At 42.1% G+C, this 19,087-nt stretch overlaps 1 protein-coding gene across 7 annotated transcripts in view; it reads left to right on the top strand.

The window, feature by feature from the left end:
• CDC42BPA (CDC42 binding protein kinase alpha) overlaps positions 1–19,087 on the top strand; it is a 312,667-nt gene that overhangs the window by 182,586 nt on the left and 110,994 nt on the right. For all 7 annotated transcript variants that reach the window (XM_074989868.1, XM_074989866.1, XM_074989861.1 and 4 more), the window contains exons 9-11: positions 5,357–5,436; positions 6,464–6,630; positions 9,593–9,715. In XM_074989868.1, the coding sequence (XP_074845969.1) occupies positions 5,357–5,436; positions 6,464–6,630; positions 9,593–9,715 (370 nt within the window). The remainder of the gene's footprint in view (positions 1–5,356; positions 5,437–6,463; positions 6,631–9,592; positions 9,716–19,087) is intronic.

Consider the following 19,087-nt stretch of genomic DNA (forward strand, 5'->3'; position numbering starts at 1 on the left):
CACGAAATCCAGAATACAATGGAGCTGCAAGCACTGTGGGATAGGTACCTACGATCCATTGCTGACACAGTTGAACCTAGGTAAGGCAATGGAGACACACTCTTGATTTTCTAGACATTTGTGGATGCTCATCTTTGACTTTATAAAATCCAGTGGTAAAGTGTCAACTTCAATAAATTCAGCTTTATTTCTTAGCATAGCTGTAGCCTTAGTCAGTCATACAGGGAATGTCTACAGTTTTACACGACAGGCTTTTGGTTTTGCTTTTCGTATTTCTTTTTCTAGTTTTTGTTTTTTAAATTTACATATGAAGACATACAGTAAGGTCTCGGAGTACACGAACTCAGAGTACACGACCCCACTCTTGCGCATCTGACCCCGCTTCCTACAGTAAACCCTGAAGCCTGATTTCCTGTTGTGCTTAACTCAGTCCCCACACCCTGCCTCAACACCTCTTCAGCTCCGTTCACCACCCATGCATAGCTCCCGTTCAGCCCCCGCCTCCTGCTCTAGTTCACTACCCTTCAGGTGGTCTCCAGCTCAACCTTCCCGGCCCCAATTCAAACCCCCTGCTGGCTCACCACCTGTGCACAGCTCCAGCTCACCCTGCACACCCACGCCTGGCTCTGGCTTACCACCACTCACGCTGGGCTCCAGATGCCCCCCGCCCTCTGCGTGACTCCGGTGAAACCCCCCTGCTGGCTCACAACCCGCACGCAGCTCTGGTTCAAGCTGCCCACTGGCCAACACGGCTCCGGTGCAACCCCCCTGCCAGTTCACAACGCGCTGCCTGCCTCCCTCCCCCTGCCCTGCGTGGCTCTGGTGCAACGTTCCTGCCAGCTCACCACCCACCCACGGCTCTGATTCCAGCTCAGTCCCCTACCCACTGTGGCCCAGGTCACCACCCGCGCACAGCTTCATCTCAGCTTCACTCCTCACCCTCCTTCAGCCCTAACCTACCCCAGTCTTAGCTCCTCCCACCTGCTTCCCATGGTCCCAACCCACTGCCAGGCTTAACCCTCCCCAACTGTGCCACCCTCAGCCCAGGACTTACCTTTCTGCTGCTTCCCCAGCTGCAGAATGTGTGTTCTGCTGGGGAAAAAGTAAGACCTCCACTTATGTGAAATCTGGGTTTACGTGAGGGGCATGGAATGGAGCCCTCGCATACTCTGAGACCTTACTGTATGTTAAAAGAATATGAAGGTTACAAAATTAAACACGTGCATCAGCATTTACAGGATAAAACTATGTGTGCTGAATTAAAATAAAATAATTTTTAACAAATCTATTAACAGCAGTTTTTTGCAGTCACGTTTTATTTCTAAGGCGAAATATTAATTTCCTTCTTAAACTACTTATGTGTTCCTTTAAATTCTAGAGTTCTTCATTACGTACATTTTGTAAACCAAAATGTTTGAGGCTTGTTTAAACTAAGTTTATATTCCAATCAGGAGGTGTCACAATGCTGTTTTTTGCGAAATATGTCACATCTTGGTAAAAAAATAAAATACCATACTCAAGATACAATCATTATTATGAGGGTTTTATGCAGGTAAATGAAATCATTCAAATTTTGATATTAAGAACCTGAATTCCCATTTTCTAAATTTCTGATATGATCCCTAAACCACTTAGCAAACCTGTCTTTCTTGAATAGTGAAATATTGTCTCCTATTTCAACATGGTTTCTCCGAATGTTGATTGCCAGTTTAATTCAGAACAATATCTTCTAGAATGATCTAAAGTCATTTACATGATTTCTGTTACCTGAATATAAAGGTTTAATGTAAGAATAAAGAAAATATACTAGAATTGCAGAAATTTGGATACTGACAAATTGTGAGCCATATCTGAGACCATTTGATTTGTGCATGTTGAAATATGTTTTTTGTAGTTAAGTTTCTTCCCATGACCAAAAGAGAGTTTCACTTCGTTAGGAAATTTTGAGTTTTCTTTCTTTCTAGCCCTTACTATTCCCTGACCAGTAAATTTTCATGTTATATCAGTGGGAATGATTTGTTCACTGTTATTTCAGCTGATACGAAGTTTTGAAAAGGGTTTCTTTCACAAGTCCATTCAGTGAATACCAGATGGGGGGGAGAGCATATGAAGACTATCTGCATTAGTGATTGTAAAGCAAATATGCATGTCTAGTTATGAAAATTCTCATACATACCAGTGAGTGTTCTAGTTATACATATTGCATACTAGAATTTGAAATTTAACATGTGATGCAACCAACTTTCCAAAATACGCATTACTGGTTATTTTTTTAAATTTTTATTTAGATAAAGAGCATTCCAAATTTAACTCTTCTAAATATGAGGATAGAAAAGAAAATGATCTCAGAATTTTTTCTCAGTGCTGTCTCTATGCAACCATCCTTTCGATTTTACAGTGCCTGTTGTGGTAATTAAAAATACTGTACAGATTTTAACATTTTTATTTTGCATAGTTCACACATTGTAATCACTAAAAGACTGTACTAAGCTATAGCTCTGAAAAGTTCTTTCAGTATCTTAGGCTGAAAATTCCTGACTCCGAGGGAGCATCTATAATTGCATTCCTCTTTTGAAAGAGGTATGCAAATGAGGCAAATTGAAAAGGCAAATGAGGTATAAATTTGCATAATTTTGGCACCTAATTTGCATATTCTAATTTCAAAAGAGCTGCTTTCGAAAGAATATCCGTGTAGATGCTGCTATTTTGAAAGTAAACGCCATCTTCGAAAGATTCCTTCTTTCCTTTATTTAATGGGAAAGAAATAAAGGAAAGAAGGAATCTTTCAAAGATGGGGTTTACTTTCGAAAAAGTAGCATCTACACTGGAGTTCTTCTTTTGAAAGAAGCTCTTTCGAAATTAGTATATGCAATTGAGGTGCCAGATGTGCAAATTTATACCTCATTTGCATTTTATTTCTCATTTGCATACCTCTTTCAGAAGAGGAATGCAAGTGTAGATGCACCCAAGTGTCTACACTTGCATTCCTTTTTCAAAAGAGGAATGCAAATGAGGGAAATCAAAAATGTAGATGAGGCACTTGATTTACATATCTTGTGCTTCATTTACATAATCTCTTTTTGGAAGAGATTCTTTTGGGGAAAAAAAGCAGTGTAGACGAGGCTCTTTTGAAAATAAACCCCATCTTTGATAGAACCCTTCTTCCTGTGTTTCAGGAAGAAGCGTTCTTTCAAAGATGGGGTTTATTTTCAAAAGAGTACTGTCTACTCTGCTTTTTATTCTTTCAAAAGAATCTCTTCCAAAAAGAGGTTATACAAATGAAGCAACAAGATATGTAAATCAATGCCTCATTCGCATTTTTGATTTCCCTCATTTGCATTCCTCTTTCAAAAGAGGAATGCAAGTGTAGACACAGCCTGTGTGTCAAGGAGTTAATTCTGTAATGCCACCCAAAATGGTCATTGAAACATGGCTTTGGTTTTTCTGAATGAGGTGTTTTTGTCAGCCTTCTGCTTGATTCAACCTGAAAAACTTGAAAAAATGTGTAGAGTTACTTTCCACTTTACATTTGTTCATCTTTTACTTAAATTTACCCCATTTTTAAAATGTCAGGCCCTTTGAGAGCTTTTAAGGTGATATTCTTCTTTAAACTGCGTTTTTGTGGTCAGCAAGGTGACATAATTGAATGCAATTACATAAGAACAGATATGAGGCAAATGGGAGTATAAAGTCCTGAATCTTGCATTTGTATTGAAGAGAATATTAAAGCATTTGGCATACAGACCCCTCCACATCCCAATAATGATTGCAACTTTGTGGCCTAGTGAGATCTTAGGGTTTGTACATAGTTGTGCTTACTTTGGTATAATTTATGTCACTCTGGGGCTGCGTCTACACGTGCACGCTACTTCGAAGTAGCGGCAGTAACTTCGAAATAGCGCCCGTCACGTCTACACGTGTTGGGCGCTATTTCGAAGTTGAAATCGACGTTAGGCGGCGAGACGTCGAAGTCGCTAACCCCATGAGCGGATGGGAATAGCGCCCTACTTCGACGTTCAACATCGAAGTAGGGACGTGTAGACGATCCGCGTCCCGCAACATCGAAATAGCGGGGTCCTCCATGGCGGCCATCAGCTGGGGGGTTGAGAGATACTCTCTCTCCAGCCCTTGCGGGGCTCTGTGGTCACCGTGGGCAGCAGCCCTTAGCCCAGGGCTTCTGGCTGCTGCTGCTGCAGCTGGGGGTCCGTGCTGCATATACAGGGTCTGCAACTAGTTGTTGGCTCTGTGTATCTTGCACTGTTTAATGAAAGTGTGTCTGGGAGGGGCCCTTTAAGGGAGCGACTTGCTGTTGAGTCCGCCCTGTGACCCTGTCTGCAGCTGTGCCTGGCTCCCTTATTTCGATGTGTGCTACTTTGCCGTGTAGACGTTCCCTCGCTGTGCCTATTTCGATGTTGGGCTGAGCAACGTCGAAGTTGAACATCGACGTTGCCAGCCCTGGAGGACGTGTAGACGTTATTCATCGAAATAGCCTATTTCGATGTCGCAACATCGAAATAAGCTATTTCGAAGTTGGGTGCACGTGTAGACGTAGCCTGGGTGTGGAAAAGTCACCCCCTGAGTGATGTAACTTACACCAACCTACGTGCTGGTGTGGACAGCACGGTGTTGATGGGAGGTACTGTCTGACCAAAAAAATTGCTGCCACTCACAGACATGGATTAATTATTCAGATGAGAGAGCTTAGTCCCATAAGTTTAGAGTGTCTGCACAACCAACACTACAGCTACATCTGTATGATCTAGAGTAGACTAGCCCATTGTGTGAGCACATGGAGGATCAGTGTTCAAGGTCTGAGCTTGGTCTGTTGTTTCCAGACTGGCAGGAAATAATATTACTGTGAAGGAAACCTCCTTAGTCCATTGATGGAGTTTGAGCATACTATTGTGTCACTCTTTCCAGCAACCACTCTGACTGACATTTCTTCTCGGAGATTTACTAGGCTATCTCAGGAATTGTGGTGTTAGACTGCCAAGGAGAACAAATTGACTTAAGAGGTAGGGAAAGTAAAGAGAAGAATACAAGATGCTGTTCTGTGCTCTGACAGCATCTTCAAGGATCCTTGGAGAGAACGAAAATAATGATCCATCTTTTAATTTCCATAATAACCTTTAATGATACAAAATTTCAATAAAAAGCCCTCTTCCTGTGAACTACTTGTATCTTTTTTAATTCAAAGCCACATGTATATTTGTGGTTTCATAGAGTCTTCAGATGAAGATCATTGTAGATACGATTAGTGAAATATCAGCAGTAGCATTTGATGAATGATAAATTCTTGTAATGTGTTTTCCAAATTGGTAGAATTCAGTTTGCCCAGATGTTTTTTGTCTTTTAGGAGACAATGCCTCCACCAACACACACGGCATTTTCTGGTCATCATCTGCCATTTGTGGGTTTCACATATACAAGTAACTGGTAAGCCAGAGTTCAATTCTCAGAGTATGGTGGATTTTGATTGGTTGCATGCTTCGAGTTTATTCAAACATGTAAAAGGAGGATAGTAAAGAAATAACTGCACTTGTCTGTAGAGGAGAATGTTGTTGTTAAGCAGATTATTATGTGCCCAATAGTTGTATAGGAAAAATCTAAAACCAGAGTCTACCTCAAGGAGCCAATTAACAAAGGTCTGCCCCGTACCTGAAAGTTAGCTTGACTTAGCTACACTGTTCAGAGGTATGAAATAAGTGCCAGCAAGCGAAGGCCTTGATACTACCAAGCACGTATGTGTGCTTAATGTAACATCTCATCTGTGTAACGTTAAATAAACTACTCACCTAAATAAAATTAAGAATGTGCATAAATCCTTGCAAAATCAAATCAGGAGGTTTCATTACATAGTTAAGGTTGTGTGTGTGTTTGTGTGTAAATGAAGCACTTTCGTTATATAATTACGTATGTGTCATCATGAGGAGGATCTGGAAATGTCTTCCTTTTAAATTTTGAAATTTCTAAATGTCATTTTTTCAAACAAACATTACAAAGGGGAAATTAAATTAGTAATCTGGGGAAAATTAATTACAGAGGAAACAACCAAAGTACACTAATTTCCATCTAATAATAACACTTAAAAATTAATACTCTGTCTCTTCAAAGAACTTCACAAATATACTAGTAATTAATACTAGTAATCAATTAATATGAGCTGATTCATTAATATAATTTTAGATCTTGATATTGTTGACTGTTTACCAGGTAACATTTTGTTGATTGATTGATTCTAGATTATGTTCTTCCTCACCATGAATCATGAATTTTTTCCTTGTGACATTAAAAATGCATTTACAAGATAGCTAATGTTTTCCCTAATTAAGTTGGTACAATGGTGAGACAGTTTATTCTTTTTACTTGGATGGAAAATTTTAAAACAGTCATTTACTGTTTCAGTCAACTGCTTTAATTTTGTTTTACTCGTAAAACTAACAAGCATTTCATATCATTTAAGTGTGCTTTCGGATCGTAGTTGTTTAAGAGATACAGCTGGGCCACTCTCTGTGGACCTTGATGCCAGTGTTCAAAGGACTTTGGAGGATAGCTTAGCAACAGAAGCTTATGAGAGGAGGATAAGGCGCCTGGAACAGGAAAAACTTGAACTCAGTAGAAAACTGCAAGGTAAAGCAATTAAAAAGAACATTTTCTCACTGTCAGTTTGATTAGGCTGTAGTTTTCATGACATGCTTTTAATATTATGGGGAAAAAATAAAAACATTTCCTGGAATTCTTCCACTGGAAATTAATCTGTTTTGTTAAATCTATTGATTTTATTTTTTTTTCTTAATTCCTAAAGTATTCCATATTTGTACGCTTACAATTGATTGAAGTCACTGAAGCCATGGGTTAGTTGTTCCTTCAGCTGTGTGAACACTATGTACTTAAAATTTGAGGTGAAAACATTTACATTTGTGTATTTGACAGCTATCAAAGATGTGTTGGCATTTTGCAGGTGGAAATTGTAAGATTTAAATTTCCCATTTTACCAAAACACATGATCTTTACTGTATGTATGCAAGTAAATTCATGGATGCCAATGAGAATAGTCACATGCATAGGTCTTCATAGCATTGAGCCCTTGTTCCATTCACACAGAAGCAGGGAAAGCTGCAATACAGAAATTAGCTTAAAGACCCACAGAACCAGGCTCACCGTTAAGTGTAAGGTACAGTGTATTGCTCTTCATTCAACAAAATGTAAATCTCATCTCTTCTTTAAAGGCATTAAGCTGTATGGATTACTTGGATTTTCTGTAGTATCCCATGTTTCTTTATTTTGTTCTCATTTACTGCTTTTGTGTGGTGTTGTAACCACAATTTAAGCCCCAGTGTTTGAAAGCTTAATCAATGCATTTGTCTAATGTACCTCAGCAGACACTCTTTTCGTAGATCCATAGAGTTTATAGCCAGAAGGGACCATTAGATCATCAAATCTGACAGGCCATTAATTTTCATCCAGTTACCACTTTATTGAATCTAGTAACTTGTCTTTGATTGTAGCATAATTTATGTTTGGCTCATGCATACTTTCCAGAAAGGCATCTACTCTTGATTGAAAGACATTGAGAAATGGAGAATCTACCACTCCCCTTTGTAGTTTGTTCCAGTGGTTAATCACACTTTTTAAATTTGTGCTGGATTTCTGATTTGAATTTGTCTGGCTTCAGTTTCCAGCCATTGGTTTTTGTGGTGCCTTTCTTTGCTATACAGTAAACCCTTGCTTTTACGGCCCCCGATTTAGCAAACTTCAGGAACAGCAGACATCCCCGCCGCCCCACCCCCATAGTTCCCGAAGTCTGCTGGGGTCTGTAAAATCATCCTCCCACCCCCTCCCACAAAAGTTAAGGGACGTACCAATGACGTGGCCTGGAGGAGCCACTACCTCTGCTGGTGCTGCCACGTGTTCCTCCCACCAGGGGTGGGGTGCATACATGGACAGACAGGCACTCGCATACTCTCCCCGCTCCTGATGGAAGGAGTGCATGGCAGCTCCAGCAGTGGCTCCTCCAGGCCATGCAGTGGCACCTCCATCCGCGTGCAGTGAGGTCCCAGCAACACGGCGGGGTCCAGCAGCCCCTCCAGTGGCTGCGGCTCTGGCAAGTGGCAGGCCTTTTTTTCTTTTTTTGGGGGGGGGACAACTGGGGCTGGGGGAGTCTGGGGGTGGTGGGGGAGCAGTAAATCCTCGCATTAAACAGACTTTCAGGAATAGCGGACACCCCGCTACCCCATTAGTCTGTTAAATTGAGGATTTACTGTATTAAGGTGCCCTGGTATTTCCTCCCCATGAACATATTTACCTCCTGATAAACTAAACTCATTGGCCATTTCTACACATGCCATTTTCTCCGCAGGTGGCATGCTAATAAACAGTCCGAAATACGCTAATGAGGTGCAGATGTAAATTCCCTGCACCTCATTAGCAGAAGGTCACATGATTTGGAGTCCAGAAGAAACTCTTCTGGACTCCAAAACGGCGTGTAGAAGCACGGCCCCTGGGGGGGGTCTTCCAGAAAGAAGTCCTCCTTCCGGAGGTCCCTTCTTCCCGAAATTTTTCTGACTGTCCTTACTTTGCTCCCCACTCCTACCCTGAAAAAAAAGAGCTAGAAAGTATGGGGCAGTAGTGACAGAAGGATGTCTAGCTATCATCATCTGCACTCCAAATACTCGTTGCATTTCTCCACAGATTTTTTTTTTGTCTCTATAGTAAGTCCATAGTTTCCTGTGGAGCCAAGTTCCAGCCTGTGCCCAACTCTCCCCAAGCCCCGTAGCTTTTGTCCAGCAGGCATTTGGTCTTCTCTTGACCCTGATTCTTTTCCTTGGACACTCCTACGTACAACTCTAGTCTTCCAGAACACTGCCTCATCCTTCTCTCTCCTGCTTGGAATGAGCTGGATCTAAGTTATCTAGGCCTACAGCCTGCCCACTCCCAGCAGTCCTTGAGAGGACTACTAATTAGACTCAGCTGCTTGGGGTTTTGGTTTTTGTTTTCCTCCCTTCCCATTCTCCCCCTGTGACAGTTCACTTTTTTACACCTTCTGAGATATATTGTGTAACCTGCTGTTCTGTTACTAAGGGACTGGATAGTACTTCATCATCATCATCATGTGATGCAACCACATCATCCTGTTTCTTTTCTACACAGAACAAAAATATAATTGAACACTTCTGCCTTTTCTGCATGATTAACACTTTACCATTTCTGTCAAGTACCATCTCTTTTGTTCTCAGTATTTTTAAAAAATTCTTTCTTGTCTGTAGCTCTGCTAGTTGTGGATTTTTCCCAGATGCTGTTACCTATTCTCATCAATTTTCTGAACTTCATAACTTCTAATTTGTATCAATTATTATCTATTCCCACTTTTTCAGTTTATTATATTTTTAATTCTAATTTCTGTCTTCCCTTGGCCCCCCAACAAGCATGGGCTTTTAGCTGGAGATGCTTGATTGTGGAATCATGGTTTTTAACCATCTAATAAACTCAGAACTTATCTCTATGTCCAGTATCACGTCACTTTCTTTTGACATCTTAGAGTATATTGGAGAATATGGAAGGCCTGTCTCACTGTTCTCTTCTTTTTATTTAGAATCCACCCAGACAGTCCAGGCTTTACAGTATTCAACCGTAGATGGTCCAATAACAGCAAGCAAAGATCTAGAAATCAAAAGCCTAAAAGAAGAAATTGAAAAGCTAAGAAAACAGGTAACCGGTAAGTCCCAATTGTTCACATACAACCTTTCAAAGGAAAAGACACACTTACAGGGAGACCATGGATAAGGAAAAAAGTAATTTTATTATTAAGAAAAACAATCCTTTTCATAATAATGATTTTATAATACAGCTTGACAGCATTTGGTGTCCCATATTAAATTTACAGTTCAGTATTAACTATTGAAAAAATGTTTTCCTTCTCATTCTTTTACATATATATGGCTGTCATTTTTGTACACATTTATCACTGAGGACCTGATTCTCCTTTACTACTTACGCCCATTTTACATCACTGTAACTCCTTCATTTTAAGGGCAGGTCTACAGTAGACCTGAAAGTCAATCCTAGATATGCAATTCCCACTATGACAATTTTGTAGCTGGAATTGACGTATCTATGATCAACTTTACTGGCTGTCCTCAGTGAGAGAAGTCAATGGGAGAAACTCTCTTGTTGACCTCCCTTACTCCCTGTGGTAATGAGGAGTACAGGAGTCAGTTGTTGAGCCTTGATAGTCCCCACTAGGCAAGTGAAATCAAACCCGGAAGATCAACCCTGACTGGACTGATCTCCTGGTAAGTGCAGATGTACCCAAAATTTAGTTATTCCAAATTTACAGTGATTATGAATCAGGTCCTCAAAGAGTAGCCATGAAACTTGTACTCTAATTTGCATTGGTATAATTTTTTCTAACAGTTATCTCAGGAACAGATTAAGTCTTCCACTTGCATTAATAGTTGTGAATGTACAGCAGCAAATTAGTGCTCAGGTTTTTTTGCAGAGTCACGGGCATACGTGTATGCACAATAGCACTTCATACTGTCCCACCCATTTTTTGCATTACTGTATTTAATAAATAAAGTGAAACAGGTAAATATTACTTTCCTGTTCTTGCTAATGTTTGTAAACCCAAGAAGGGTGATTACATTATGGCCTGCCTGCCTTAGTAAAAAATTGGAGGTAAGCATTATTTGTGTCATTTCATCCTTCCCACTGAGTAATCTGGTGCCAATGGAGCATGCAGTAAATTTTTGAGGGGGTTAAACTTGGCACTTGATATTTCAAGCATAATGCGTTGAGATCATAACTCTGATTATAATCATACTTACTTGCTTTAAAATATGTTTGAAATCAACAGTGTATCAACCAGTGGGCAGTATCCTAGTCTTCTTTACCATTTTAAAGTGCATCCAGCAGTTTGGCTGCAGTAGTGGAATGTAATTAAAAGATAAGATTTTGTTTTATCTGAAATAATCTAATGTGTAGCCATTTTTTTCTGAGAGTATAGCTCAGTTGTATGGAAGACATCACTTATTCCAAGAAAGGAGTCTAAGCTGAACTCTGGAATTCAGAGCCATCTGTAAAGGCAGGGTTTTGAGATTGAGGTAATGTGTCTGATAAATGAAATCACTTACTGTTGTACTTGGTGAATCATTGATGGTGACAGTGAGACATACTAATGATACTTCACAGAATCACAGAATAGGGCTGGAAGGGACCTCAGGAGGTCACCTAGTCCAGCCCCCTGCTTCAAGCAGGATCAACCCCCACTAAGTCATCACAGCCAGGACCTTGTCAAGCCAGGACTTAAAAACCTCGACGGGTGGAGAATCCACCACCTCTTTAGGCAACACATTCCAATGCTTCGCCACCCTCCTGGTGAAGTAGTTTGTTTTTTTTTAATATCTAACCTATACCTCTCCCTCTTCAACTTCAGACCATTACTCCTTGTTCTGTCATCTAACACCACTGAGAACAGTTTTTCACCCTCATCTTTAGAGCTCCCCTTCAGGAAGTTGAAGGCTGCTATTAAATCACCCCTAAGTCTTCTCTTCTGTAAACTAAACAAGCCCAAATCCCTCAGCCTGTCCTCATAGGTCTTTTGCTCCAGCCCCTTAATCATTTTTGTTGCCCTCCGCTGAACCTGCTCTAGCAAATCCACATCTTTTTATACTGGGGGGTGGGGGGCCCAAAACTGGACACAATATTCCAGATGTGGCCTCACCAGTGCCGAATAGAGGGGAATAACTTCTACACTAGATCTGCTCGAAATGCTCCTCCCAATGCATCCTAGTATGCCGTTAGCCTTCTTGGCTACAAGGGCACACTGTTTACTCATATCCAGCCTTTCATCCACCATAACCCCTAGGTCCCTTTCCATCGTACTGCAGCTGAGCCAGTCGGTCCCCAGTCTATAATAGTACTTAGGATTCTTCCGGCCCAGGTGCAGGACTCTATACTTCTCCTTATTGAACCGCATCAGATTTCTTTTGGCCCAGTCCTGCAATTTATCCAGGTCACTCTGGATTCTCTCTCTACCCTCCAATGTATCTACCTCTCCCCCTTGTTTTGTGTCATCCGCAAACTTGCTGAGGGTGCAATCCAGTCCCTCATCCAGGTCATTAATAAAGATGTTGAATAACACCAGCCCCAGAACTGAGCCTTGCAGCACTCCACTTGAAACCGACCGCCACACAGATATTGAGCCATTGACCACTACCCGTTGGGACCGACCATCAAGCCAGCTTTCTATCCATCTTATAGTCCAAGGATCCAAATCATATTTCCTTAATTTATGGACAAGAACATTGTGGGAGACTGTATCAAAAGCTTTGCTGATGTCAAGGTATATCACATCCACTGACTTCCCCATGTCCACAGAGCTTGTTACCTCGTCATAGAAGCTAATCAGATTGGTCAGGCAGGACTTGCCCCTGGTGAATCCATGATCACTTTCCCCTCTTCCAGGTGCTCCAAAATGGATTCCATGAGGCTTCCCTCCATTATTTTCCCAGGGATTGAGGTAAGGCTGACCAGTCTATAATTCCCTGGATTGTTCTCCTTTCCTTTTTTAAAGATGAGCACTATGTTTGCCTTTTTCCAGTCATCCAGTATCTCCCCCAATCTCCAAGAGTCTTCAAAGATAATGGCCAAAGGATCAGCAATGACCTCTGCCAATTCCCTCAGTACTCTTGGATGCATTGAATCCAGACCCATGGATTTGTGTACATCTAGTTTTTCTAGATAGCTCAGAACTTGTTCCTTCCCCACAGGTGGCTGCCCCCCACCTTCCCGTGCTGCATTGTCTAGGACCGTCATGTGGAAGTTGACTTTGTCCGTGAAGACTGAGACAAAAAAAACATTGAGTACTTCAGCTTTTCCTACATCATTTGTCACTAGGTTACCTCCCTCATCCAGTAACGGCCCCACACCTTCTCTGATAACCGTTTATTGTTAACATGCCTGTAGAAACCCTTCTTGTTACTCTTCACATCCCTTGCCAGCTGCATTCCAGTTGTGCTTTTGCTTTCCTGATTACTGCCCAGCATTCTCCAGCCATATGTTTATACTCCTCCTTAGTCAACTGTCCATGTTTCCATTTCTTGTATGCATCCTTTTTGAGTTTAAGCTGGCTAAGGATTTTCCCGTTAAGCCAAGCTAGTTGCCTACCATGTTTGCGTTTCTTACTATGCAGCAGGATGGCTTGTTCCTGTGCCTTCAGTAAGACTTGTTTAAAATACTGCCTGTTCTCTTGAACTCCTTTCCCCTTCATCTTCGTTTCCCAAAGGATCCTGCTCATCCATTCTCTCAGGGAGTCGAAGTCTGCTCTTCTGAAATCAAGGGTTTGTATGTTACTGCTCACCTTTCTTCCTTTTGTCTGAATCCTGAAATCCATGATCTCATAGTCTCTGCAGCCCAGGTTTCCTCCCAATTCCATTTCTCCTACTAGTTCTTCCTTGTTTGTGAGCAGCAGGTCAAGTAGTGCGTGGCCCCTGGTTGGTTCCTTCAGCACTTGTACCAAAAAGTTATCCCCAACATTCTCCAAAAACTTCCTGGATTGTCTGTGTGCTGATATATTGGTCTCCCAACAAATGTCCGGATGATTAAAGTCTCCCATGAGAACCAGGTCCTGTGATTTGGAAGCTTGACTTCGCTGCCTGAAGAAAGCCTCATCTGTCTCATCTCCCTGATCTGGCGGCCTATAACAGACACCAACTACAACATCACCTCTGTTACTTCCACCTCTAAGCTTAACCCAAAGACACTCAACTGGATTTTCTCCTTCCTCATAATGGAGCTCTGAGCAATCATACTGCTCCCTCACATAGAGCGCAACTCCTCCTTTTCTCTCCTCTCTGTCCTTCCTAAACAGTTTATAACCTTCCATGACCGTGCTCCAGTTAGGCGAATTGTCCCACCAAGTCTCCATTATTCCAACCACCTCATACTACTTTGACTGTGCCAGGGCCTCTAGTTCTTCCTGTTTGTTCCCTCAGCTTCTGGCATTAGTGTACAAGCATCTTACAGAAGGGGCCAATTGGCCCAGTTTCTCCTCTTCACCCAGGAAACCCGTTCGATTGTTCCCTCCTCCTTTCCCCACTTACCTCAGGGCTTGTGTCACCTTCCCCCCATGAACCTAGTTTAAAGCCCTCCTCACTAGGTTTGCAAACCTGCCTACAAAGATGATCTTTCCTCTCTTTGTGAGGTGGATCCCATCTCTTCCCAGCAATCCCTGTTCACGAAAGAGAATCCCATGGTCAAAGAAACCAAATCCTTCTCTGCTACACCACCTACGCAACCACGCATTTACCTCTCTGATTCGACAATCCCTACACAGACCCCTTCCTTCCACAGGGAGGATAGACGAGAACACCACTTGTGCACCATATTCCTTGATCTTCCTTCCTAGGGTTATGTAATCCGCCATGATCTCTTCAAAGTAGCTCTTAGCTGTATCACTAGTTCCTACATGGAGAAGTAGGAAGGGGTAACAGTCTACAGGTTTAACAATTTTTGGCAGGGACTCTGTAATATCCCGGATTCTAGCTCCAGGCAAGCAGCAAACTTGCAGGGATTCTAGGTCTGGACGGCAGATGGATGACTCCGTCCCTCTTAGAAGGGAGTCCCCAACCACCACCACCCACCTTTTTCTCTTAGGGGTGGTGGTCATGGAACTCCCATCCCTAGGACTGCACATCCCATGCCTTAGAAACCATGAGGACTCCTTCCGATCCAATCCCTGTGAGGTATCAGCCCCTGTTATCTCCACCATATCACCTGTGGAGAGAGGCTGAAAGCAGTTACTTAACTCAACTGCAATTGGAGAGACCTAAACAGGTTTTCTCCTCCTGGAGGTAACATGCTTCCAGTTCTCCTCCTTGTTTTGGGCAACCTGCTGTTCCTGCAGTATTATCTGTTGTCTTCTATCCAGGAAGTCTTCACCCTCTCTGATGGACCTGAGGGTTGATATTTGGGCCTCAAGTCCTTTAACCTTTTCTTCTAAAATGGCAACCAGCTTGCACTTGGTACATAGAAAATCCTTTCTGTCGTCCGGGAGGAAGACAAACATGGCACATGACATGCAGGTCACAACAACAGACCTCTCACCAGCCATGTCACTGTCCATTTTTTCCCTTTTCAGAGATCTCTTATTTGTTTCTAGTGCCTCCTTGAAGAGCACAAGAGAAACACCATTTAAGGAAGTGAAAACAGGTATGGGGCTTCTCATGAAGGCGAACTCCCAAGCAAACTCCCTGTTAGCTGCTCCTGTTTGCTGCTCACAGGGTTCACCTGGGGCTGCCTTCTTATAGAGCTGCTAGCTGGTTAGGCCCATCTCAAAGCCTTTGCCTCTAATCTAATCAGCCCTTGAAGGCCCACTTGGAAGGAAGCTCTCCCAATTCACACCTTGCAAACTTGCCAAACTGCCAAACATGCTTTCCAACTGCCCCTCTCTGCAAAACAGATGCTCAGGCACACAGGCAGCTATTCAAACTGCCCCTCTCTACAAAATCAAACAAATGCACAGACAAGAAATTCAACCCACCAGCTCACAATGCCGCCCCCAAATACCACACTCACCTGAGCTCCTCAAGGATGCTTTCCCAGGCAAACTCCCTGTTAGCTGCTCCCGTTTGCTGCTCACAGGGTTCGCTGGGGCTGCCTTCTTATAGAGCTGCTAGCTGGTTAGGCCCGGCTCAATGCCTTTGCCTTCAATCTAATCAGCCCTTGAAGGCCCACGTGGAAGGAAGTTCTCCCAATTCACACCTTGCAAACTTGCCAAACTGCCAAACACGCTTTCCAACTGCCCCTCTCTACAAAACAGATGCTCAGGCACACAGGCAGCTATTCAAACTGCCCCTCTCTGCAAAATCAAACAAATGCACAGACAAGAAATTCAACCCACCAGCTCACAACGCAGCCCCCCGAATGCTACACTGACCTGAGCTCCTCAAGGATGCTTTCCCAGGCAAACTCCCTGTTAGTTGCTCCTGTTCGCTGTCTAAGTGGCAAAGCATAAAAAATTGCACATAAAAGGTGATTACTTTGAAACAGTCGATATAGATCTAGAAATCTATATCCCTCACTGCATGTTTCTGCATCCTCGTCTGCTTTGGTGGTAAGGAGATCACTTTAGATAAAAATACATCCTGTAGTTTCCCACTTTAAGAGGTAAGATGTCAAGATGTTTGGCCTAAATTTTGTCTAATCTCTGAAATGTGACGGTATGGAAGGTTTATTCATTGGGTCCTAATTTATCTATCTCATCTGCCGCTCCATCAGAAAGTCATTAAATTATATCATCTAATTTTTAAGCTTCATCTGACTTTATAAAAGTAAGTTAGCAAATTCAGAGCTCTGCACATTGTTGCTGACATCTGTGAGCGTGTTGTACAAATTAAAAGGGACTATGTTTGCTTTGTCTTAATTAGAAATTCAAGTAAAAACAACTACTACCACTTACAACATGTCTGAGGAGTGTGGGCCGCTTGTAAAAGTAACTATTGAGGGGGCTAAGGCTGCATCTACGCTATGAGATAAATTCGAATATAAGGCAGTTAGCGCAATATTATTGTGTAACTGTCTTCACTGTAAATACCATTTGCTTGATTTAAGGAGCACTAATATCGACATTACAATATCGTTGTTACCTGATGGGTATAGTGTCAAGCTTGAATTCAAAAGTTCAATTAAAGGCCAGTGTGGAAGCACCACATCTTAAAATCTAGTTTATTAGCCTCCAGAGGTGTCCCGTGTATTATCCACAACTGCTCCACTCTGGCCACTGTTCTCCAGGTGCACCACAATTAGGTAACAGGAAGACTGTTAATTTCAAAGAAGGAAAAGCAAGCCTGTAGCTGTGGGGTTATGTTTGTATGAGAGCCTGAGAAACATCTGTCTCTCTTTGCAATTAGCACTATGAGAGCATCTATCCATTACAGATATCCCCTGCAGGGAGTTCATGGGTCTGTCTCTACACTTGTTATTTTTTTCTGCACTGCCTGGTGGTTATTTTTTTCTGCACTGCCTGGTGCCAGCTGCTGCCCCGCCACACCAGGTGTTGTGCTTGCATAAGACACTCCCCCACAGGTGCCATATAGGCAGGGTCTTTCCCACACTCAGCCACATCATGTGGGCAGCCCCTGACCCAATAAAAGGAGATGCCTGCTGTTTGGTGCTTACAGTGCTGTCAGGCAGCACTGTGTCCTAGCTGACATGCATTTAGAGCTCCAAGGACAAGAAAGAATTTCATGGACTTGCAGTTGCCACAGGGAAGTCTCCCCGGCAATTAAATATATTTGGGGGCTTGGACCCGCCAGAGGGAGGTCTCTCCTGGCAGCTAAGATACCTGGGGGGACTACAGCTACTTCAGCATTCCAAGCAGCTCTGTCTAGTGGAAACTATCAAGGCTCGACAGTTGACCCCTGTACTCCTCCTTACTGCAAGGAGGTCTTCTGGAAGAACTTCTTTTGAAGGATTGCTGTAGTATAGACATAGCCAAAGAGATTTTTCTTACCGTACTACTTTACCATTAATAGTTTTCAGTTTCATTATACACGTTGCTTAAGTAACTGTGTGCATGTTTACTTTTACATATATTATGTGCTCCTCTGTCCGCTTAGCAGTGATAATTTTTAAACTGGTCAAGCAAAAACTTTAAGGATAATAACAAAATGAGAGGCAACATAGCTGCCTAACTTTGGGGCTCCCAACCTTTTTTTTTTGAGTCTCCTCCAAACATGCTATAAAACCTCCATGGCCCACTTGTGCCACAGCAACTGTTCTTCTGCATATCATGTAGATGCAGAACAAGGGCTGACATTAAGGGCTACATACCGCATGGGGCCCTGGGAAACTAAATTGCTTTGACTTCAGCTTCAGCCCTTGGTGGGAGGGCTCAGGGTTTGGCTTTCTGCTTTAGACTCCAGTGAGATTGACACCAGCACACCAGCCCTGCTCCCAGGTTTATTTTGGCAGAACCCTGAAACCTGTTTGCAGCCCCTCGGGTTGTCCTTGTTTCCTGGTTAAGGTCTGCTTTTCTAACTTATTCTAAGGTGAGTTTGATTACAGAAATAGGAGAGGGAAAATATGTTATAAAGTTCCCTAATCTGTTCCCCGGTAAAGAATGATTTTTTTCCCCCACTATGTATACTTAAATGTTTTGTCTGGTCCAGTTGTTGAAATATATATAGAAAGCTCTGACTAATCTGATCCCATCACCAAAAAAAAAAATGTTGTGATGGGACAGAAGAGTAGTACTGTAGGTGTTTTCGTATGCTTTTTGTGATGCAGATTATAAAAGGTGGTTATTGAGAAGAGATGGACCGAAATCAAACGCTTATATCTGAACACTTCTCAACATCGAAGGAATTCAAACTGGACATTGGTGCCAGCATACTTATTGGCCTTTATCTCTCAGCACAAACCTATGTCCTCTGAAATTTAGGAAAGTCAAGATAAACCTTCATGATTTGGGCCTGTCTCTATGAGTGTTAAGCCAAGAATTAGAGACCGGCAAATCTGAGGATATCTGCTTTGTATCCACTGATAACCACATCTCAGTCAACAGTTATTGTTAATCATTAAAATGTAGCTACCAATTTTTGGTTCTTGTCTTTTACCTGTTTTCTTGACTAATCTAATAATGTGATAGTGAGCACTTGTTGAAGATGGTGAAAATGAATGAAAAAATGTGTCAGATTCAGGTCTCTCCCTAATGAGACCTTCTTCAATCAGGACATTTTTGTCTATCCAGTCTTCCAGGAAATGACAACTCGACATATGCTTTCAATTTTTGAGGTGAAAGTTATATATGTTTTGTTTCGTAAGTCACGTAAAAGAAAACGTTGAGGAATCCTTCATGTTGCCAAATATATAAAGGATAGCAATAGAAGAAAGAAAAGTGAGCTATGGAACAAAGTAGTTCACTCATAGAAGAGGTTTATTTTGGCCCAGTATAGCAGCATATAAACTTTCTTGTGTTGGTGATTTCAGAGTAGAATATATGAGACGGGCAGTTAATAATTTTGGCGTAGAGCTTTAGCTGTAGTTTAAGTGCATTCATTTAAAGTTTTAAAATAAGAGTCAACAA

The sequence above is a fragment of the Carettochelys insculpta genome, chromosome 3 (assembly GCF_033958435.1).
Source record: "Carettochelys insculpta isolate YL-2023 chromosome 3, ASM3395843v1, whole genome shotgun sequence".
Lineage (NCBI taxonomy): Eukaryota > Metazoa > Chordata > Testudines > Carettochelyidae > Carettochelys > Carettochelys insculpta.